Source organism: Drosophila willistoni (genome assembly GCF_018902025.1).
Source record: "Drosophila willistoni isolate 14030-0811.24 chromosome 2L unlocalized genomic scaffold, UCI_dwil_1.1 Seg168, whole genome shotgun sequence".
Lineage (NCBI taxonomy): Eukaryota > Metazoa > Arthropoda > Insecta > Diptera > Drosophilidae > Drosophila > Drosophila willistoni.
Genome location: NW_025814047.1, coordinates 2,368,760 through 2,390,962, shown reverse-complemented (window position 1 = coordinate 2,390,962; position 22,203 = coordinate 2,368,760). Strand labels below are relative to the sequence as shown.

Genomic DNA, 22,203 nt, shown 5'->3' with positions numbered 1-22,203 from the left:
TGACAATGCGTATTGCAGCATTGCCGTGACCAGGATTCGAACCTGGGTTACCACGGCCACAACGTGGGGTCCTAACCACTAGACGATCACGGCTACGTCGGGTGCTTAATAAACAGCGTCTAAGCAGCCAAGCAGTTTGGCTATTATTGGAGAAATTGGCTTTAATTACAGTTACTTACGCTCATTTAGGGTGTTCCTTTTTCGAGTGGTAAAAAATGATCTAGTAAAATTTAACGGGCAAGTAATGGTATCAATTCATAAGCAAAATTTAACTTATTATAATAGTTATATGTATTAATAAAATCGTGAATGAAATTTCTGGAAAACCTTTGAGAAACTTGAAGATGCCATAGGTATTGAATTTTAAGGAAGGATACGGATTGAAAGTCAGAAAACACATTTCAAAGTAATCAATTAGACTATTTCCATTATAATTTTTAAACTATCATTGTTTAAAATATTATGACAAAATTGTAAAAAAAAAGGATCGCAAACCCTTCCGGATTACACAATTTTATTCTACTATTCATTGTTTCAAAAAATAAAATATACAAAACGGTGGATTAGACTGCGATTAATCAGTACTAAGGTCATAATCGGTTGACCGGACAATTTGTTAAGTATATGCAATTTTGTGTTTGTGTTGCAAACACCAATTCAAAAATGTTCAATTAAGTTAATTGTATATAGGGTATTGGGCTTAAAGTAATAGAGAGACAAAAGTCAATATTTTTAAGTAATAACATATTTGGATATACATACATACATGCATAGATTCCTCATTTCTAATTAGTCAAGCGACTAATGCTTATCAAGCGATAAATTTTATTTGCAACATTAAATATTTTACAAAAACAAATTTCAGTAGATCGAATTCAGTAGCTTCCAATTTATTTAGACAAATCTAATCAATTTGAATAGTTGATATATTCAAAAGAAATTTAATGTAAGTACATATTAAATGCGTTGACTAACTTAAATAAACAATCTAATCAATTGTGAATTAATTCACAATTTATAAAAAAAAAATTAACCTAACTCCGTGACAATGCATCTTGCAGCATTGCCGTGACCAGGATTCGAACCTGGGTTACCACGGCCACAACGTGGGGTCCTAACCACTAGACGATCACGGCTATGTGAGGTTGTTGAATCTGGTTTGCCAAATGTCATATTTGTGAAACTCGCTTGAAACCAGGGCTAAAGAAACAATAATTAGTTTTCATTTAAAAGAGAAAGTAACAACGATTTCGTCTTGTTAGCCTAGCAAGGCAAACAAGACTATAATTAAATATAATTACCAATTCACTATTGTTGCAGGCCTTTCTGCTTTCAAAATTTTATAATCAATTTAATTTATACCAATATTATGCACAGTCAATTTTGTGCAATGTTTAAATGTTGACTTAAGAACTTACAATTAATTTAAACTAGCTACTATAGGAATAGTGTAAGTTAAGCAATAGCTTTATTAATTACATATGTACATACATACATACATATGTACATGTTTATGTATGTATGATATATAAGTTTTTACTCCCAAGCATGCAAAGTTTTGATAAAATTATAAACAGAAAAGCACTTTGCTTTTAATATGATCAGTTTGATTCGTATTTTTCGCTTGTAGTGCTAAAGAAATTGCCTTTAAGTTACTTTTTAGGGAATGGGTAGCGTTCTTTGTATAAAAAAACATATTTTTTTCGTTTTTTTTTTTGGAAATGTGGTTTAAGAAAATTATATAGTCTCTGATTACTTTTTTTCACTTTAAAATGTTTGATTGCCGTCTAAAGTATAAACTTCAATTTTTCGCGAAAAGTTCCGCCATTTTGAGAGTGGAAAACACTCTTAATAAGAAAAAAAAATGTAAACTATACGTTGGGGGAAGGCATTTTATATATCGAAAATGTCTATCAAGTTTAAAATGAATCGGTCAAGTAGTTTTGAAATTACAGTGAACGCAAATTTTGGAAAAGTCGTTTTGAGGAAAACGCATTTGAAAGTTTTTTATACTCAAACAGCTTCACTGAAGGCCAATCACTTGAAGAGCTATATCTTTGCCTGTTTTACTCCGATTTACTTCAAATTTTCACACAACATTCTTTAAACTCTAAAGATTTAAAAAAATATAATATAATAATTTTCAATAAATTTTAAAATAAAAATAAAAAAAAAATTGCAAAACCCTACCCACCCCTTAGCATGTGATTTCACAAAATGGGGTAAATTATTTGATTTATTTTATTTATTGGTATTTATACAAAAAAGAAAGAATAGAAATTGGGGTGAAAAAATTAAAGTTGTAAAAACTTAAAAAAAAAACCCAATTCCGTGACAATGCATATCGCAGCATTGCCGTGACCAGGATTCGAACCTGGGTTACCACGGCCACAACGTGGGGTCCTAACCACTAGACGATCACGGCTACATCGGGCTGTTGAATCGGGCCGGCCAACACGCTGTTTTCAGAGGCATGCGCAGAAAAAATAAACTACAAAAACTATGAACTTTAATTTTTGTACATTTTAACATTAATATGTATTCATTTATTCGAGTGATTCACTATGAGTGGTGCGGTTTGGCCTTTACAATGGTCTTTTTTACTGATGCTCCTTTGGCTAATGCAGCCAACCTGGCCTTTTCTCGCCGCTGCTTAAGACGGTCTAGGAACTGATTTCGTAGCGTGTCTATTGAAGTGTTAAGGGTGAAGTTCATATCTGGCAGCTGATAAGTGGCCAGCAGAAAGTTGCAGCGAACCCTTTCCCTAGCAATTCTTTTAATTTCATCCTGCATTTCGTTTTTATTTAACATCTCGGTGATTGCCACTTGTATCTGGTTGTTGTATCCTTGCGCTGACGAGTCCTCCTCATGTAGCATCTTTAACTGCTTGGCGGGTGTGGACGTTGATTCTACATGTGCTTCAGTAGGGCTATCGACGCCGGATGCTATGGTCTCGAATTGAATGTCGGTATCTGTTGGACGCGGCTGGTGCTGGGTTTTACGGGCACGATGACGAACTGATTTTGTGTTGTCATTGGATTCTGTCCCATTTGCTGTGGTGGGCGAAGTTGTGGTTGCATCGGAAGAACTTGGTGACGAACCGGTAGCTGAATGAGCCAAAACCGTTCTCTTTTTTGGTGTGTGCTCAGTGCTATTGGCGCCATCAAAGTTTGATTCCGCATCATCAGGCTTAACAGGTGTAGCAGGTCGCTCCTCCACGTTGAATTTGTATTCTAGTTCCAGGACTTTCTCTTCGGAGACGTTTTCCTCATCTTCCTCAGAATCTGGAATTTCAATTGAGCTCATTATAAAATTTTTTTTAGATTTGTTATTGTTATGATATGCTTCTTTATTTATGTAGTGTTGAGTAGCGGGGGAATGCAAAAATGCTTGAAGTTGCCGAAATTTGGTCACATTAGTGGCACAAAAAATGGTGATTTGTTTGTACGTCATTTGTCGGCCTTTGCAAACAAGCCGACGTAGCCGTGATCGTCTAGTGGTTAGGACCCCACGTTGTGGCCGTGGTAACCCAGGTTCGAATCCTGGTCACGGCAATGCTGCAATATGCATTGTCACGGAGCCGGCAGTTTTTTTTTTTTATTTTTTTTATTTAATGAAGTTAATGTTTTTCATGAATGCCATTCCTAACGGGTATTTTTTGTGACAATTCCAAAAAAGCATTAAAACATAAATTAGTTATAAAAGTTATAAAAGCATACAAACATGTGAAAAGTTTTACTCAATCAATTTAATAATTACTACACGATTGCTAGAACCGCAATTTAATATTTGTGTAAGATTTGTATGTATATTAATTTGTCAGTAAGTGAAACTAGTGAGAAATTGAAATTAGTGAATGTTTGTTATTTTTATAATTTAAGTGCTTCTTTTTAAGTTTTTCATAATAATTCTAATATTTCAAATATTTCTTATTATGATATAATGTTAATGTTATATACTGTTCTGGGGAACTGTAACTGAAGGCTTATTCTCTCCCAGCCAGTCGTGACTGTATATTATTTTGAAGAGTGCCCTTATTAACGTTTGGACAGTGTTGTAAAGTTTGTTTCTTGCCTACTCTTTTTTCTTGCAAAAGCCATAAGTAAATGCAACAGAATGCAATACACATTTCATATATAAATAATCGATCCATTTTTAGGAATACACTGACACAAGTAGAAAAACTGGTAAGTGATGGCCAAGGTCTTTAATATTCAACCTAACAAGTTGGCAATCAGCTGTGAAAAACTCAATTTAGTGCAACTCCAATGCCAACGTTATTACGCTTTTTGTTTTGATATGCGTATTCGCCGGCCGGCGAATGAAAGCGAAAGGGAAGAGGCGCACAAAATGACTGGGCAACGTCATTTCAATATTAGCTTTGGAAGCATAAAGTACCGCAACTGAGAATTAATAGAATTTTAATAAAAAAATTTAATGATAAAAAGTGATTTTTTTTTGATTTGACCAAGATGTTGCCACAACAGAGAAAAGTTTTGAGGTGCACTGGAGCCTAATCTGCATGCGGAGAAGTAAATTAACGAAATACATTTCTTTTTTTTTTGTTTCTTTGACAGGCAACACACTCGTCAGAATCAGACGAATTTGAATACTGGCCAGCAATCCTCACGACGTTCCAGTGGCCGGATCAACAACAACAATCATCTGCTGCATCATCATCACAAGATGAGTAATGTCCAAGGATCCAAGGCAGATCCCATCTCGTTGAGTTTTCACGATGCATGTCTTCGGATGTCGGATGTTCAGCTGTTGCAGGGACCTCATTGGCTGAATGATCAGATATTGAGTTTCTACTATGAGTACCTGACCCATGTCAAGTATAAATCCAATTCGGATCTGTATTTTATAGCGCCGGAGGTGACGCAGTGTATGAAATATATGGATGAACAGGAATTGAATCAACTGCTCGGGCAGAACGATGCCGCCACAAAGCCATTTATCTTCTTTGTCCTGAATGACAATGAAACTACGGAAGCAGGTGGCACTCATTGGTCTTTGCTGGTCTTTTCCCGACCCGAGAAAACGTTCTATCATTTTGACTCGTATGGAAACAATAATACGAGCAACTCCATGGAATTGATGCATAAATTGAAAGGTGTCTTGGGTGTACGTCAGGCTCGATTTAAGCCCATGCGATGTCTTCAACAAACAAATAACTATGATTGTGGTATCCATGTCATCTGCATGACCGATCTCATTTCCGACTACTTAAATCGGTATGAAGTGATAGTGGGTCTGCCATCTCTACATATCGATACGGTTAAGGCTAAGCGAACAGAGCTCTTGAAACTAATTCTTTCGCTTGGCGGCAAGAGTTAAATAACATGGAGCCGCTCTTGTTCCAGTTTTTGTAGTTTTAGGTAAACACACACACAAAGAGATATATATATGTATGGAGATAAATTGAGAATGAATTTGATATTCATAATTTTAATGTGTTTAGTGTCACACGCGTCTTTCCCCCACTACCCAGTGCCAGGCACACAATAATTACAACAACAAATTGTCCAGTAATTAAACCCCCATGTTTTGCATTATAGAATAAAATAAAAGTAAGAAAAACAATTGATTATCGCAAAGTCGTCGCTCTGTTTGTTTATTATATAGCCGAAATGTTTGCTCAAGAAACCCGATAAATCTCAGGTTATAGTCACCATATATAATGTGAGACTGCAAAAGAGATGAGATCTAAATTATATATCCATTTTTTGTTTGTTGCTTTTTTGATTTATTTTAAATGCAAAATACAAACATTGTCCTTCCCGAAACTGGACAAGGATATATAGATTAATCTCTTAAACACTAAACAGTAAATTTATAATTATTAAAAAAGAAACATACATATTTCTCTACAGATAAAAACCACTTCCAAAAATTTGATATATAAACGAGGCACAAGGGTACACAGCGACTTGTATCATAACAAATTGGTTGGATAATTATGGGTGGGTTGGTTGGACAATAACTTTTTACTACGAGCCTAGTCTCTACATATATATAAATGTATGTACTTCTGATCTGTCGACTTAATTGATACGAATTTCTGGTCTTGACCAGCCTCCAAAGGCACGTTCTAGTTCCTCGGCAACGGCCAAGCACAGACGATCCTCATTGAAATTGGCAATGACTTGGACGCCCAGCGGAAGTCCTTCACTACCGATGCCCAATGGCACCGCCGTTGCCGGAAAGCCAAGAACATTTACAATTCCAGTATAGGCAAAATTAATTGGTCGTAGAATCGGCTCGTTGTGATAGGGAGCCACTGTGGGATGCGTGGGATATATAAGGACGCCATTGTTGCCCACTAGACGTTGAATTTCATCACGTAAATCGTTGCGTTTGCGCACTAAATGCTGATATTTGGACGATCCATGTTTACACTGGGCACTGTCCATTATGGCAGTGGTCAGGCCAATAAATGTGTGCTTTGAGGCTCCGACTAGCCACTTGCAGAGCTCCCAATAAGTGTTGATGTCGTGATCCAGGTTACCCAGCTGATAGGCAAACCCATGGCCACTGTCATCGCGCATGTTGGCAAACCAAATGGCTGCCGATTGCTTGAATTGTGGCAACTGGATACGTTCCACCTGTTTGCTGCCGAATTTCGCGTTTAAATGTTTCACAACTTTCTGCAGCGCCTCACTGAGGTCCGGATCAACAGAGGACACAAGTTTGGCTCCACCGTCGGATTCTTGGTAGAAAAACTTAAGCTTAGTCAAATCAACAGGCTCATCCAGATGCAGGGACGAGGCCTTTTCGCCTGCCATAATTTTCAGCATTGGACGCAAATCTTCGGCAAAGCGTGACATGGGTCCCAGACCCAGAAACGCATTCTGCTCAGCACTGAAGGGGGTAGGAAATTGTCCGACATTGGACACCACCAGTTTGCTTGGTTTGTGTCCAAAGATGCCATTGAAGAATGCAGGCATGCGAATTGAGCCGCCAATATCAGAGCCGAGGCCAAATGCTGAAGCAGCTGCTGACTGAACGCATCCCTCGCCCCCACTGGAACCACCCACAATGCGATTCGTATCATAGGCATTGCGCGTACGGCCATGGACAGTGTTGTTGCTCTCCCACCACATGCACACCTCGGACACATTGGTGAGGGCCAATGGAATAGCTCCAGCACGACGCATTAAGGCTATGGCATCGGCATCCTGAGATCCACGTATATCACGACGTACATATAAACCGGCAGTGTGCAGCATACCTGCCAAGAAGTATGGGGTAATTTCATTAGACACTTATCGATCATGAAATGATATTGCTTACCCTTAACCGATATACAATCTTTGGTTGTTATGGGCACACCCAGAAACGGTTTTTCCTTAGCCAATTGCTCCAGACTATATTGTCCCGATTTGATAAGGCTATCCGCTTCAGCTGCATCCTTGAGGGCGGCATCGAATCGTTCATCTACCACGCAATTAAGAATGGGATTCACTTCTTGGATACGACGAATAAAGGACTCCAACACTTCGACACTGCTTAGCTAATGGGATTAAGATTAATTAGCTTTTAGCCAGACGACTTTAATGTTCAACTCTGTATTTTGCTCACCTTTTGCTCTCGTATTTTTTTAGCCAACGATGATGCCGATTCTAACAGAATAGGATCTGTTATAGCTGGCATACTCTCACCCTTAGACCCATAGACCAGACGGAATATGAATCGTATAAAACTCTGAAGCATGCCAAATATGTAGGCACCCAAAGTGCTGGTTCCTGACATCGTGATGGAGTAGGGAAAAATGTTTTTCAAAGAAGTTTCGCAGTTCCTCTAAGGTTGATGTGGCCCATATGTATATGTCTATATGCAGGTTTCTGTGTCTCTAAAAGATTTATAAAGAAAAACAGAAACATTAAGTATATAAAGAGAGGAAGTGAGAGAAAGGGAGAGCATATATTTATACATATCCATACATATGTATATCTGGGCAATCTTGTATAAATATTTGCGTTTGACTTCCATGAAAATTTTTTTTCTTTTTTTTTTTGTGGATGAATATATATACGATTGAGTGTATGTTTACGTATATAGTATAGTAGTATAAAGTCTTCATTTTGTGGGATAACTGGAGCTTTTAACTTTTTTTGTCTTTATTGAGAACAAGTCAAAAGTACTCATACATATATAACTTGTTAATTTTATTTCATGGAATTATAAATGGAATGTTTTTAGTATTTTCAAAATTATATTTCCATTGTAAAATTATTTCCATAGGCTTATGATCCAAGATATGGTAGTAGGGACAGATATGTAAACTAATTTGCAGCTGAATGTACTTAGATAGCCCACAAATCTATTTTATGGACAAACACTGCAATCAGCAAATTTACTCAATTATTGCCAATCGATTTGTTATACATAGTTTTCTGACTTTCAATTGGGCAAAACCAATTGCCGCCATCTGAATCTGAACTCTGACTCATGTGTTGATGAAATTATAGATGAAAATACGGGAGAGCACGATCCAGACAAAGAGAAATAGGAGAGAATTTTAGCACAAAAAAAACCAGAACAGAGGGCCGGGCTAACTTTGCACATGCCGAAGATTTTTTACCCTAGGAAATACTTTTTTGGCAAAGAACGGGCCATTAATTAACTTGAGGTTTATATAGTTATTGGATTTCGATCAAATTTGGCAGAATTTTGGCTTTTGCTTTAAAAACAAAAAATTTCTTCTTACCAATATTATATTTTGGGACGATCATGTTAATAGGAACTATATGACATAGTTGACAAATCTTTATGAAATTTCGCAGAGTAAATAGTGAGTATTTTTAACCGACAATTCTGTATTTTTTGAATAATTTCTTCAAAAATAACGGAGGTATGGGGTTCATATGAAACAGGGGTGAGATGCCTGAAGTCGACTTTGCAAAGACATGCCTATATAAACTTCACTCTGCCTGGCGATCAAGATTATATGATCGGAAATGATTCCTCTTATGGCTTGCACACCTCTGACCAAAGCTAATATACTTTTTAAAAGGGTATGAAAAAATTAGCAGCCTTTATAAAAGTGCCAGAATAAACAAATTCCATCAAAAAAATATATAGCATTGTGAACTAAAATAAAATCTTTGCCGTTCTCGCGAACAGTTTAATTGATTTAAATGGTGCTAGTGACAAACTGTTCCTTAAACAAATGTTTTTTGTTTAACCTGTAAACAATTTAAAGTTAAACAACGGAAACTTTTCACAAATCATCAAACATTTGGAAATTGTTTGTATAGACTAATTTGTTTGGTTCACATTGAAGTTTTTCTAGATTTGTGATATGGCATGATGTGACGATTCTTTTTTTTATCTTTTATTTTCTGAACAAGTTAAAATAAACTTCAAAAAGCAATAAATAATATGTAGCTTAAACGCCAAGAAAGGAGATTTGCAAAATACATATACATACATAAATACATATGTATGTACATATGTAAATCGTTTTAATAGTACTAAGAATAAATTAAAAATTATAAATGCCAATTTTTAAAACTGTTTGCAAAAAAAAGAGTTTAAAATAACTAACTTGTTATACTTTAAAAATAGAAAAAAGTGATTTTTAACTTAGCATGCCGATTTGTTTTTAATTCCCAGGGCAGGGTATACATACAATCCATATCAAATGATTCATAGAATTTTTACAGACATACTTATGTAAATACATACATACATATATAAAAGTCCCTTTGTTTATTATGCCCGAGTAGAGCCCGATAAAAATAAAAAGCTAATATTGCTTCAAGCTTTGTTGTAGTGTGCAGCTGTTTTTTGTTTTTATGAGCCCAAACCCATACAGAGAAACTTTTCCAGTTGCTATACTATTTCTCCTTATCTCAACATGTTGCTCGAAACATTTCAATTTCATTGTCACTGTATTATAACTGTGTCATTATCAGCAACGTTTGGGGCATAGTCTCAATTTGTTTACCCTTTTGTTTGCTTATTAATAACTTTAATTGAATTGCCAGACATGTGAGAATAGAATGGAAATGGCTTAACAACAAGTCAAAGATTTCACATCCGAGAAATATTATACAAACATATAAACATACCTATATATGCATATATGTACATATGTATATGTACGAGTATGTACTTGCATGTGAAGTAATTTCTATAAATCATGGAAGCAATTCAAATTCAAAACGATTATAACTGTTTAAACATGGGTAATCATCTGATAAGATTAACAGTAAATGCTTGGGTAAAAATAAATATCACAATCCAAAGTCCTATTGGCTTTTGTTTTAGCATACCCTACAGGATTTGAGCATATGTACTAATAAATAAACTATTTCTTTATCTTAATTTAGGCCAATTCTATATTGCCTTGCGTGATTACAGACTCTTATAGGTTTTTCCACGATCTTCCATAGCCAATGCATGCCTAAAACAGTTTAGTTGAAAAACAAAATGAAATTGGTTGCGCCTAACCTATGACCAACTGTTTATTGTTGCTATAAAGTTACAAAACAGAAGCTTTGAATTTTTCTCAGTTGGCGTGACAAATTAAAATGTATGAATATATTATACACGATTTCGACTGTTCAACTAAATAAGTCACTTAGTCATACATATGCATAGATAGGGTATAAGAACTTCTACATAGTCATTTTAGCCACTACGACCCTTAAAGGGACCAACCTGTTGCTTCAGGAGAGGCTCCCTCTCTCTCTCTCTTTTTGTGTCAAGCTGTTAATTGCGTGCTCAGGCTAATTAAATGAGGGAGGAGTGCGGCATACATAGGTGTAGGTGGGTAGGTCAGAATATTGCTATTGATTTCAATATGAGAATGAGAACAAATATAGGAAGAAGAAGAGAAACCTAAAAGGTGGCAAAGCAAACGACTCGACCGGTAAATGACAGGAGTAAGGTAGAAAAAAAGGGGAATACGGAATGACCTCATCCAGCGAGAACTATTATTTATGTATGCATGTACATATGTACATATATGAATTCTGTGTGTATGTGGATTATGAATTCATCAAGTGTCTTCTTTTCTTTATTTTATTATGCATATGCTAGGAATGTACATTTATCGCAATTGATTCTGTATAAAAAACGTACATTTCTAAGTGAATGTAGTTATTTCCTTTGTATCCTTCAATTTTATTGTTTTGAGAATTTCCACAGAACCGGTTGGCGGCAATTTGTAAGGCGCGCAAAAACAATCATCAAACAAACACTACATACACACACTCTCGTGTAATTTATTTAACAGACTATATATATATTATATATGTTTATACTACAGACACCCGCGACAGACGTACAAATTGAATAATGAATTGAACACTGCTGGAAACAACAGTTATCGCTATCGTATTTGTTTATGTGCGTAAAGTTAGCCACACTGTTAATGCCGAGTTATCCACAACCCTCTGTTAACCCACTGTTAAGTTTTTTGCATTTTTGATTTTCAATTTTTCAGCTATTTAGTAACTATTTTAAATGAAATAAAGTTTAATATGCTAAAAAATATATCAATCTGTTGTTTTTATTCACTTTTGGAGGATTTTGAGCATTCTATATATTTACAATTTTTCCATGAAAATGGGCATTTTACGTATTTGTTCAGCACAGCTCCAAAGGCACAGCTCAATGACAATGAAATGCCAGAATTTTCCCCAATTATTCATTATAATCCCCAAGAAATTTCAATGAAAACGTGTGAACGGTTTTCGAGAAAATTGCATTTTTGTTGACCACCCATGTTTTTCCCCATACAAAATATGCCAGAAATATGCGCCGACTTTGGCGGGAATGCACACTTTTCCAAGAACACAGCTCAATGGACATTGAATGCCAGAATGATCAGTGGACTTTCAGGAATATGTGCATAGAATTTTATTCAGAATGTGTGAAAGGTTTTCGAGAAATATGCATAAATATATAGGCGCCTCGAAGAAATAAATTTCGCTTCAGCAATGGCAATTCGCCGCTCTGTTTTCATGCTCGCGGCTCATTTGAGACTCGCGGCTCGTTTTGAGACTCGCGGCTCATTTTGAGACTCGCGGCTCATTTTGAGACTCGAGGCTCAATTTGATATTCGCCGCTCAGCTCTCTTCTTCTTCCCCCTTATTATATCCCCATACAAAATATGCCAGAAATATGCGCCGACTTTGGCGAGAATGCACACTTTTCCAAGAACACAGCTCAATGGACATTGAATGCCAGAATGATCAATGGACTTTCAGAAATATGTGCATAGAATTTTATTTAGAACGTGTGAAAGGTTTTCGAGAAACATGCATAAAGGTAAGGGTATATATTTGTTCAGCAAAGGCAGGTTGCCGTTCAGTTTTGAATTTCGCCTTTCCATAGGGTGGAATAGGGGGTATCAGGCACATATGTATGGTGCCGATGAAATATTGGGTTTTGCACTGTGGTACACGTGTGGTAATAAAAACATTTTGATTTTTTCTTAGTAATTATATTAGATATATTTATGTAGGCTTTCCTTAAAAATATGAATAAACTTAATGAAATATGTCATTTTTAAATTTGTCTTTCTCATTTAAAGGAGAATTGTAGTGATGACATACATACATGTATGTTCGTGGAACTGCAAACAAATTTGCTGTAAACAAATAAGACTTGAACCATTGTAGCATTCTGGTAGTTTATTCTCGTTGTTTATTCAAATTATTAACAAAATAAATTCATTCGCACTACTACAAAAAAGAAAAAACAACTTTCTTAATTACGAGAAAGAAATTAGAAGCATAGAAAGAAATTTTGAATAAAAAAAAAAAAAACTCTCCTCCGCTAGGATTCGAACCTCTACCTATTTTATATATGCATATGAAAAAGATGCACGTAAAAATAAAAATTATAAAACCTCCACTAGGATTCGAACCCGTATGTATTTTATATATACGTGTCATATACATGCTCCCCATATACTTTTTTTGGCTTAATTTTAATTTTTTGTTTTGTAAATTTATAAATATATATGTATTGATACTGACACTATTTGACTTCTGTCATATCCTTTAAAATAAATTTAAAAAAAAAAAAAAATAGACCAAAAAAAAAAAAAACCCACGTGCGGGTCCGAACCTACATCCTTACACACGAAGTTTACCTAATTTGGTAGAAGTCATTAGCTAACAGCACCAAGCGACTCGTTGTTATAGGGGTTGAATAAATCTAATAAGATAATAGTAAAATATGTGTCTCACATATAAAAATACAAAAAAGGCGATGCACAGTGGTATGCGTCCAGGAAACGTCTTTCGAAATAATACTAACAAAAATGATATGAAAAAAATTGTGATTAAAAATTAGAAATAATTTGGTTAAAAAAGCATATATGTACATATGTGAAAAAAGTGTAAATGATATTTACATTTACATGGCATGCTCTTGTAAATTCGGGTCAAATATAAACTAAACGAAATATTAAAGGGGGTATAGTATTGAAATTTTTTTTGTTTTTATTTTTTTTTCCTGAATGCAGAACATCTCAAGAATAGTGCGTTCTGAAGTTATGGGCAGTTGAACGCAGGTGGGCCGGATGTTTTATATTAGATTTTTGGGTGTACAAAACTTTAAAACGCTCTCCTGAAAAGTTGCCATTTTCAAAGTTGGTGAACACGATCCTGCAAAATCTACTGGACGAATCGTTTTGAAATTTTGCACATTACTTCTTCACTAAATTCTTTTTTTTTCAAATTATTATTTTTACAACAACAAATAAATTGGTTTTTTGGTTGAAAAATAAAAACAAAAAAATTTCAATACTATACCCCCTTAAATATTTCGTTTAGTTTATATTTGACCCGAATTTACAAGAGCATGCCATGTAAATGTAAATATCATTTACACTTTTTTCACATTTTTAGACATTTATTACAATTAGAGTCAAACGGGATGTTGGGCGCATTTATATATGTTTATATAAATTATAAAATCTATGGGGGGCTCAAATCCTAGCAAAGCCGAAAAAAGTTTTTTTTTTTTTTTTTTCTTTTAGGACATAAGTCAATTAGTGACATTATCAACATTTACATATGTAGGTATATGCCTTTATAAGCAAATTTAAAAGTAAGAAAAAAATTGTATTGATTCAAAAAAAATGTATGGGTCCCCGCATGTATATGATTTTATATATAAAATATGTCGGAGCTCGAACCCTAGCAAAGGATAAATTTTTTTGGTATAAGAATTTCTTTTTTTATACTTTCTAATTTCTTTCTCGTATTAGAGAAAGCTTTTTTTTTGTAATAGTGTAAAAGAATTTGTCTAAATAATAAAAGAAATACTCTACGAAAAAACAATGGTGATAGAAATGGGCATACATTGGTGCAAGCCATATTTGTTTGCAGCAAATTTGTTTGCAATTGCAAGACCATATGTACATACATACATACATACATATGTATACATAAAACCAGATTTAACAAATTATCTATTTCATTAACTTTATTCAAATTTTCAAGGAAAGTCTACATAAGTATATATTATATCTTGAATCTTATTTCTCAAAAATTCTTATTAACCAAAATCACAATTTATTGGTGCAGTCGTACCACTATACCAAACCCGCTATTTAAGCGAACCTGTATTTGACTAATCCCCCTATTACAGCGATGCTTGAGCGGCGAAATGTTGGAAACATATTATTCCGCAAAAGGTACCCCCACATTTTGACAATTTTCCCGAAAACCTTACGCTATTGGGTATTGGGACTATGACAAACATATTGAATAAAGAACTCCCATGATTCTGGCATTCAATCTTCATTGAGCCATGTTGTTTGAAGCTAGTTTTTGCCCAACAAAGTCAGCCCATTTTTTCATACATTTTGGTACCATATACTGAGGGGCGAATTGGTTCATATGGCTGAGCGAATTGGCTTTGAACAAAATTTGCGGGCAAAAGGTACCCTCACATTTTGACAATTTTCTCGAAAACCTTACGCTATTGGGTATTGGGACTATGACAAACATATTTAATAAAGAACTCCCATGATTCTGGCATTCAATCTTCATTGAGCCATGTTGTTTGAAGCTAGTTTTTGCCCAACAAAGTCAGCCCATTTTTCACACAATTAGTTTGAGCGAATTAAGGAAAAAGAAGAAGAGATGATCGGCGAATTGCTTTTGCTAAAGAAAAATTTTTTTTTACCGAGGTACCCTAACATTTATGCATTTTTCTCGAAAACGTTACGCTATTGGGTATTGAGGCTTTCCCAACCCACTCTAGAAAGTCCTTCAAGGATTCTGGCATTCAATCTTCATTGAGCCGTGTTGTTTGAAGCTAGTTTTTGCCCGTTGAAATCTATCTATTTTTTGGCACATTTTGTATGGGGAAAATCATGGTTGGTTCATAAAAATGCAATTTTCTCGAAAACTGTATGAAACCACATAATGAAACTTGGTGGGGATATAGATGAATAACTAAGGGATAATCTGGCATTTAATCTTCATTGAGCCATGTTTTTGGAAAGGATATACACGAAAGCGAAAAAAGGACTTTTTCGAGGAGAAATTGTCAATACATGGAATGCTCAAAAACCCCCAAAACTGAATTAAAACGAAAATTTCATCTATTTTTTATAATTTAAGGCTTTATTTGTTTCAAAAAAGTTAATAAATAGCTGAAAAATTAAAAAATAAAAATACAAAAAAATTAACAGAGGGTTAACAGAGGACCGTCGCTAACTCGAGTTTAACAGTGTCGGTAACTTGACGGACATTAATCCGATTAATTCCCGAATTGTTATCGACAGAACATCTGTTTTTCTAGAACAAACTGTTGATACCCCCAACTGTTTGATATATTGTATGTTCAAAAATGTGAGAAAAATGTCCGATTCTACGCTCAAGCCACCGACTGGGACACCATTGAAGCCACCAGCTGTGGTGGCACTAGCAGCACATTCATCCAATCTTCAACTGCCGTCAACTGCGGGACTTAAACCCAATTCTGGATCGGCTACTGGTAATCCCCGTAACAAATGTGCTCTCAAACCGGGATATTCTTTGATGAGCTGGATAAAACTGTGTAATTCTGGAGCTGATTTATCTGGAACTCAGGGACGAGTAGTACCTGTGACCAGAAATGAGTTGGCTCTACATAATAAAGTCAACGACGCTTGGATGGCAATAAGGGGAAAGGTTTTCAATGTGACACGCTATATCGACTTTCACCCTGGCGGTGTCGATGAAATAATGAGAGGAGCTGGACGTGATGCTACAAAACTGTTTGATGAAGTTCATGCTTGGGTCAATTATCCCCAATTGTTGGGCAAATGCTATGTAGGACCATTAAAAGAGAATGCATCGGTTTCAGCTTATTCTACTCCAACAATTGTGGACTTTGCAAAACCCCCTTCAAAACCAACGGAAGAGCTTGTGCCGCGTTTTGATTGGATACAACAGAGAAGCGAGATCACCCTGTACCTTTATACACGAAGAAATGTTAATCCAGGACTGTGCTTAAGGAGAATCAATGGACAGCAGTTGACTGCAAGTGTTTTGTTAGGTACCAAATGGCATGTCTTTGATTTTCAACTGTCGGCCAGTGTGGTATGGCCTCCAAAATTTGCCCAAATTGGATCTGAGTCTGGGAAAATTGAGCTTATATTGACTAAAGAGGAAGCCGCTCCTTGGCCAAATTATGGCACACATGTGCTAAGACAGGAAGATCCTCCAAGCGATGAATTCCATGACTATGATGTTGTATCTTGCTCGGATTTTAATCATGACTCCTTCGAGCTATGCCTCAAAAGTGTTGAGCAGAAGATTCTAATGCAATTGCCTGTAGGTTACCATCTGGATATTGAAGCTTCTGTCAATGGAGAAGACATTCAGCGTAGTTATACTCCAATATCCAATACTTATCTTAGTTCGAGTTCCGCGTATGAGTTTTCCTTAAACTTTCTTATCAAACGCTACGACGGAGGCAATCTCTCTAGTCATCTACATAAACTCCAACCTGGTGCTAGTCTACGTCTTAGTTTGCCTCGTGGCAATTTCCAGCTCTCAAAATTAGCCGCACATCGAAATATTCTGCTACTATCAGCTGGAAGTGGTCTGACACCCAATTTAAGTCTACTGCAGCCTCTTTTGAAACGGAATACAAATAGAATGTAAGTTGGAATGCATCTTTAAGCCATCAAAACTTACATTTTCTTTACTTGTTTTTCCTTAGAGAACGTCTTCACCTTCTCTATTTCAACAAGACCGAGTCTGACATATGGTTAAAGGAAAAACTGGCAGATCTTCATGTTAAAGACGAGCGTTTCAGTTGCCATCATATATTATCACAGGCGGTAGAACAATCCCAACGTATTTCGGTGGAATTGTTGTCTCCTTTTTTCAAGAATGAGGCAAATATAGATAAATTTACTTATATGACTATTTGTGGACCAACTGGCTTTAATTCAGCAGCCATTGAGATTTTAGCTGACATCGGCGTTGAGGCAAATAACATCCATGTATTCCAAGGCTAAAGAAAATAAATGTTTTATAAATATGTATAAAAATTTCTTTCACAGATTATTTAATTTTGCAAATTGACCTGGTTGATAAATCAAATGGTGCAAAGTGTTATAAAAAATTCACATAAGATTATGCCATTTTTATAAATAAGAAATCTAATAAGAGACTCAGAAAAGTATCGTTGATATTAAATTAATATTTTTTAATTTTGCTTTTATTCATACTGCTAAAATCATTTTTCCAGTATTCAGTATTTTATATTTCATGAGATTTACTGTCGTATAAACGTGAATTGCTCAACACTAGTCAACAGCTGATTCGAACCACAGCCAAAACGTTTATTTTTTGCATTTAGCATTTTTTAAGATTTTGTTTGTATTCAAGCGCTGCATCATGGACGAATTGCAGCAGCTGGAGTATCTATCGCTGGTCTCCAAAATTTGTACAGAGTTGGACAACCATTTGGGCATCAATGACAAGGATTTGGCTGAATTTATTATTGACTTGGAGAACAAGAATCGCAGCTATGAAGCGTTCCGCAAGGCTTTGGCAGACAATGGAGCTGAGTTTCCAGACTCTTTGGTTCAGAATTTACAGCGTATCATTAATCTTATGCGTCCTAGCCGTCCTAAAGACGATAAAATTCCTGCTGGTTCAACGGGAAAGGATGACAAAAAATCGGAACTTATGAAGATGTTTCCGGGTTTAGCATTACCCAATGATACGTACAGCAAAACTGAAAACGAAGACCATAAAGAGGACAGAAAAGATGAAAAGCAAAAACCGGACAAGAAGGATCGCAAGGAGAGCAAACCAAAAATTTCCGAAATGAGCGATGTGGATGCTGCGATGTTGGAACTGGAGGCATTGGCTCCGGGAGAGAATAAAGCAAAAGAATCATCCACAAAGCGCAGAGAGCGTAGTCGTAGTCGCAATAGAGATCGGGATCGACGAAAGCGTAGTAAGTCTCGCGGAAATCGAGATGGCCATCGGAGCAAGTCTCGCGAACGCGATCGGTCACGCCGTAACAGCAGACGAAGCAGATCACGTGAAGATGGCCATGGAGAACGAGATCGTCGTAGGAGTAGAGACAGAGAACACCGCGCTCGTGATGATCGTCGTAGGCGAAGCAGATCTCGAGAGGATCGAGATCGCCGCAGAAGGAGCAGGTCCCGAGAAGAACGACGCCATAGATCGCGGTCCCGGGACCGACGAGAAAAAATGCCACCACCAACCGCCGTTATGGCTGATGACCCAGAAGCTGGGAAAATCTACTCCGGTAAGGTGGCCAATATTGTTGACTTTGGTTGTTTTGTGCAGCTTTTTGGCCTGCGTAAGCGCTGGGAGGGTTTAGTTCACATATCTCAGCTGAGAGCGGAGGGACGTGTAACCGATGTGACGGAGGTAGTAAGCCGTAATCAGACGGTCAAGGTTAAGGTGATGTCCATCACTGGTCAAAAGGTATCCCTCTCGATGAAAGAAGTCGATCAAGAGTCCGGCCGAGACTTAAACCCTCTCTCGCATGCTCCAGAGGATGAAGACATATCGTTGAGGGATCGCAATCCGGATGGTCCGTTTAGCAGCAGCACCTCCATGCTAAATCTGCAGGGAAATAATCTCGACGGTGATGAGCATGAGTCAAGAAAACGTGTAACCAGAATATCCAGTCCCGAACGGTGGGAGATTAAGCAGATGATCAGCTCTGGAGTGCTTGATCGCAGCGAAATGCCAGATTTTGATGAGGAAACTGGTTTGCTTCCCAAGGACGAGGACGATGAGGCCGATATAGAAATTGAGATTGTTGAAGAAGAGCCACCCTTCCTCTCAGGCCATGGACGAGCCCTCCACGATCTATCCCCAGTGAGGATTGTGAAGAATCCCGATGGATCTCTCGCGCAAGCAGCAATGATGCAATCGGCTCTTTCCAAAGAGCGGCGTGAACAGAAAATGTTGCAGCGCGAACAAGAAATGGAAGCGTTGCCCACCAATCTCAACAAAAACTGGATCGATCCTTTGCCAGAGGAGGACTCTGGTCGTCATTTAGCGGCAAATATGCGGGGCATGGGACTAGCTCCCCAAGAAGTGCCCGAATGGAAGAAGCATGTAATTGGAGGAAAAAAATCATCCTTCGGCAAAAAGACGGACTTAACGCTTGTTGAGCAGCGACAATCTCTGCCCATCTACAAGCTACGCGATGATCTCATCAAGGCGGTGACAGACAATCAAATTCTGATTGTTATCGGGGAGACTGGATCCGGTAAAACTACCCAAATCACCCAATATCTAGGTGAATGCGGATTTACGGCACGTGGAAAGATTGGATGCACACAACCGCGTCGTGTGGCTGCCATGTCGGTGGCAAAACGTGTGGCCGAGGAATATGGTTGCCGTCTTGGTCAAGAAGTGGGCTATACCATACGTTTCGAGGATTGCACCAGTCCGGAGACTGTAATCAAGTACATGACAGACGGCATGTTGCTCCGCGAATGCCTTATGGAGGCTGAACTTAAGGGCTATTCAGTCATCATGTTGGATGAGGCTCACGAACGAACAATTCACACTGATGTTCTGTTTGGTCTGCTGAAGACGGCCGTGCAAAAACGCCCGGAATTGAAACTAATTGTTACCTCAGCCACTTTGGATGCGGTCAAGTTTTCGCAGTATTTCTTTGAAGCTCCCATTTTTACAATTCCTGGACGTACATTTCCCGTGGAGGTGTTGTATACAAAGGAGCCGGAGACCGACTATTTAGATGCCTCTCTAATTACGGTGATGCAAATACATTTGCGTGAACCGCCCGGTGATATTTTGCTTTTCCTCACTGGTCAGGAGGAGATTGACACGGCCTGCGAGATATTATACGAGCGCATGAAGAGTCTAGGCCCCGATGTGCCCGAACTGATCATTTTGCCTGTCTATTCTGCTCTGCCATCCGAGATGCAAACACGCATCTTTGACCCTGCTCCGGCAGGCAGTCGTAAGGTGGTAATCGCCACGAATATCGCTGAGACTTCACTAACCATAGATGGTATATTTTATGTGGTGGATCCAGGATTTGTTAAACAGAAAGTCTACAACTCGAAGACGGGCATGGATTCGCTTGTAGTTACTCCCATTTCGCAGGCAGCAGCCAAGCAAAGAGCTGGCAGGGCAGGACGTACTGGGCCAGGAAAAACCTATCGTCTTTACACGGAGCGAGCTTATCGGGATGAGATGTTGCCGACGCCCGTGCCCGAAATCCAACGTACCAATCTGGCAACCACAGTGCTTCAACTTAAGACCATGGGTATCAATGATCTGCTGCACTTTGATTTCATGGATGCACCACCAGTGGAGTCTTTGGTTATGGCCTTGGAACAGCTGCATTCACTCTCGGCTCTTGATGATGAGGGCTTACTTACCCGTTTGGGTCGTCGCATGGCCGAATTTCCACTTGAGCCGAATCTCTCCAAAATGCTTATCATGTCGGTAGCCCTGCAGTGTTCTGATGAGATTTTGACAATTGTGTCCATGTTGAGTGTGCAAAATGTGTTTTACAGGCCAAAAGATAAACAGGCGTTGGCCGATCAGAAAAAGGCAAAATTTAATCAAGCTGAGGGTGAGTCTCTTATATTGTCTACAATTGCAACAAATTATTATAAATTGTGTTAACTGTTTCAGGTGATCACTTAACCCTGTTGGCAGTCTACAACAGTTGGAAGAATAACAAATTCTCGAATGCTTGGTGTTATGAAAATTTTGTTCAGATACGGACATTAAAACGTTCACAGGATGTACGGAAACAACTGCTTGGTATTATGGATCGTCATAAATTGGATGTGGTATCGGCGGGCAAGAATTCTGTGCGCATTCAAAAGGCAATTTGTTCTGGCTTCTTTCGTAATGCTGCAAAAAAGGATCCACAGGAAGGTTATCGTACTCTGGTTGATTCTCAGGTGGTTTACATTCATCCTTCAAGTGCTCTGTTCAATAGACAGCCCGAATGGGTCATCTATCATGAACTGGTGCAGACCACCAAAGAGTATATGCGCGAGGTGACCACAATTGATCCAAAATGGTTGGTGGAATTCGCTCCATCCTTCTTCCGCTTCTCTGATCCAACCAAACTGAGTAAATTTAAGAAAAATCAACGACTTGAGCCATTGTACAACAAATATGAAGAGCCTAATGCTTGGAGAATATCCCGAGTTAGGCGCAGACGGAATTAATTCACTCTTTCAAAAAATTATTACATATATTTAGTTTTAAGTTTACAAATAAAGCAATAAGGAACTTTTATTAATAGCCCTTGCGTCCACGAAAACGTTGTCTGTTATCGAGCTGAAATTTGGATGAAGAATAAGTATATAAAAGAGGCTGGGATTTAGTTTCCACTTACCAGTGAACGCTTGCACTCGTAAAATGTGTTACGCAGGATTTGGCACTCTGGCGGCACACTGTTGTCCTGCAAGCATTGACGCGGTGTTTTTTTGTCCAGTCTACAGCATTCACTTTCTAGTAGGCACATCTTTAAATCGGCACGGACTCCAGCGCATGCTGTTTCATCTGCTAGCTTTTCATTTCCCTCGTAGCGCATCATTTTTGTGAATTTGGATTTTACTTTACAATAATTAAATTTATTTCGTTACAAAATCAAAGTCAGCTGTGGTGTTGATGTTGGGAAACGCAAAACTTTTCCCGGCTTAGTGCTGTGAAACTATTGATATCGATTATTTAATTAGTGATG

The 22,203-nt window shown here is 37.5% G+C and overlaps 6 protein-coding genes and 4 non-coding genes across 11 annotated transcripts; 4 read left to right on the top strand and 6 right to left on the bottom strand.

Annotated features, from left to right (window-relative positions):
• Nucleotides 1–21: 21 nt before the first annotated feature.
• Trnah-gug lies at nucleotides 22–93 on the bottom strand. Its single transcript has one exon. It is a non-coding gene; the product is annotated as a tRNA-His (tRNA).
• Nucleotides 94–1,064: 971 nt separating this feature from the next.
• Nucleotides 1,065–1,136, bottom strand: Trnah-gug. The gene has a single exon. It is a non-coding gene; the product is annotated as a tRNA-His (tRNA).
• Nucleotides 1,137–2,353: 1,217 nt separating this feature from the next.
• Nucleotides 2,354–2,425, bottom strand: Trnah-gug. The gene has a single exon. It is a non-coding gene; the product is annotated as a tRNA-His (tRNA).
• Nucleotides 2,426–2,508: 83 nt separating this feature from the next.
• LOC6643340 lies at nucleotides 2,509–3,355 on the bottom strand. Its single transcript, XM_002066034.3, has one exon. The coding sequence runs from the start codon at nucleotides 3,304–3,306 to the stop codon at nucleotides 2,563–2,565; it is 744 nt and encodes a 247-aa protein (XP_002066070.1). The 5' UTR covers nucleotides 3,307–3,355; the 3' UTR covers nucleotides 2,509–2,562.
• A 127-nt stretch (nucleotides 3,356–3,482) lies between these two features.
• Nucleotides 3,483–3,554, top strand: Trnah-gug. The gene has a single exon. It is a non-coding gene; the product is annotated as a tRNA-His (tRNA).
• A 515-nt stretch (nucleotides 3,555–4,069) lies between these two features.
• Nucleotides 4,070–5,600, top strand: LOC6643342 (sentrin-specific protease 8). Of its 2 annotated transcripts, none has more exons than XM_023176281.2 (2): nucleotides 4,070–4,187; nucleotides 4,578–5,600. In XM_023176281.2, exon 2 carries the CDS (start codon nucleotides 4,687–4,689, stop codon nucleotides 5,338–5,340), a length of 654 nt encoding a protein of 217 aa, XP_023032049.1. In that variant the 5' UTR covers nucleotides 4,070–4,187; nucleotides 4,578–4,686; the 3' UTR covers nucleotides 5,341–5,600. The 2 variants fall into 2 exon arrangements, with proteins under 2 accessions (XP_023032049.1, XP_002066071.1); XM_002066035.4 differs by lacking the exon at nucleotides 4,070–4,187 and adding an exon at nucleotides 4,366–4,501.
• On the bottom strand, nucleotides 5,587–11,258 carry LOC6643343 (fatty-acid amide hydrolase 2-A). The gene is made up of 4 exons (XM_002066036.4): nucleotides 11,095–11,258; nucleotides 7,585–7,855; nucleotides 7,297–7,516; nucleotides 5,587–7,234 (listed from the first exon to the last, which is right to left on the bottom strand). The coding sequence occupies exons 2-4, from the start codon at nucleotides 7,753–7,755 to the stop codon at nucleotides 6,048–6,050; spliced, it is 1,578 nt and encodes a 525-aa protein (XP_002066072.1). The 5' UTR covers nucleotides 7,756–7,855; nucleotides 11,095–11,258; the 3' UTR covers nucleotides 5,587–6,047.
• A 4,507-nt stretch (nucleotides 11,259–15,765) lies between these two features.
• Nucleotides 15,766–17,521, top strand: LOC6643344 (cytochrome b5 reductase 4). Its single transcript, XM_002066037.4, has 2 exons — nucleotides 15,766–17,125; nucleotides 17,188–17,521. Exons 1-2 carry the CDS (start codon nucleotides 15,819–15,821, stop codon nucleotides 17,486–17,488), a joined length of 1,608 nt encoding a protein of 535 aa, XP_002066073.2. The 5' UTR covers nucleotides 15,766–15,818; the 3' UTR covers nucleotides 17,489–17,521.
• Nucleotides 17,522–17,820: 299 nt separating this feature from the next.
• LOC6643345 (ATP-dependent RNA helicase DHX8) lies at nucleotides 17,821–21,761 on the top strand. Its single transcript, XM_002066038.4, has 2 exons — nucleotides 17,821–21,075; nucleotides 21,138–21,761. The coding sequence occupies exons 1-2, from the start codon at nucleotides 17,871–17,873 to the stop codon at nucleotides 21,683–21,685; spliced, it is 3,753 nt and encodes a 1,250-aa protein (XP_002066074.2). The 5' UTR covers nucleotides 17,821–17,870; the 3' UTR covers nucleotides 21,686–21,761.
• LOC6643346 (cytochrome c oxidase assembly factor 5) lies at nucleotides 21,686–22,155 on the bottom strand. The gene is made up of 2 exons (XM_002066039.4): nucleotides 21,856–22,155; nucleotides 21,686–21,797 (listed from the first exon to the last, which is right to left on the bottom strand). The coding sequence occupies exons 1-2, from the start codon at nucleotides 22,054–22,056 to the stop codon at nucleotides 21,756–21,758; spliced, it is 243 nt and encodes an 80-aa protein (XP_002066075.1). The 5' UTR covers nucleotides 22,057–22,155; the 3' UTR covers nucleotides 21,686–21,755.
• Nucleotides 22,156–22,203: the final 48 nt, after the last annotated feature.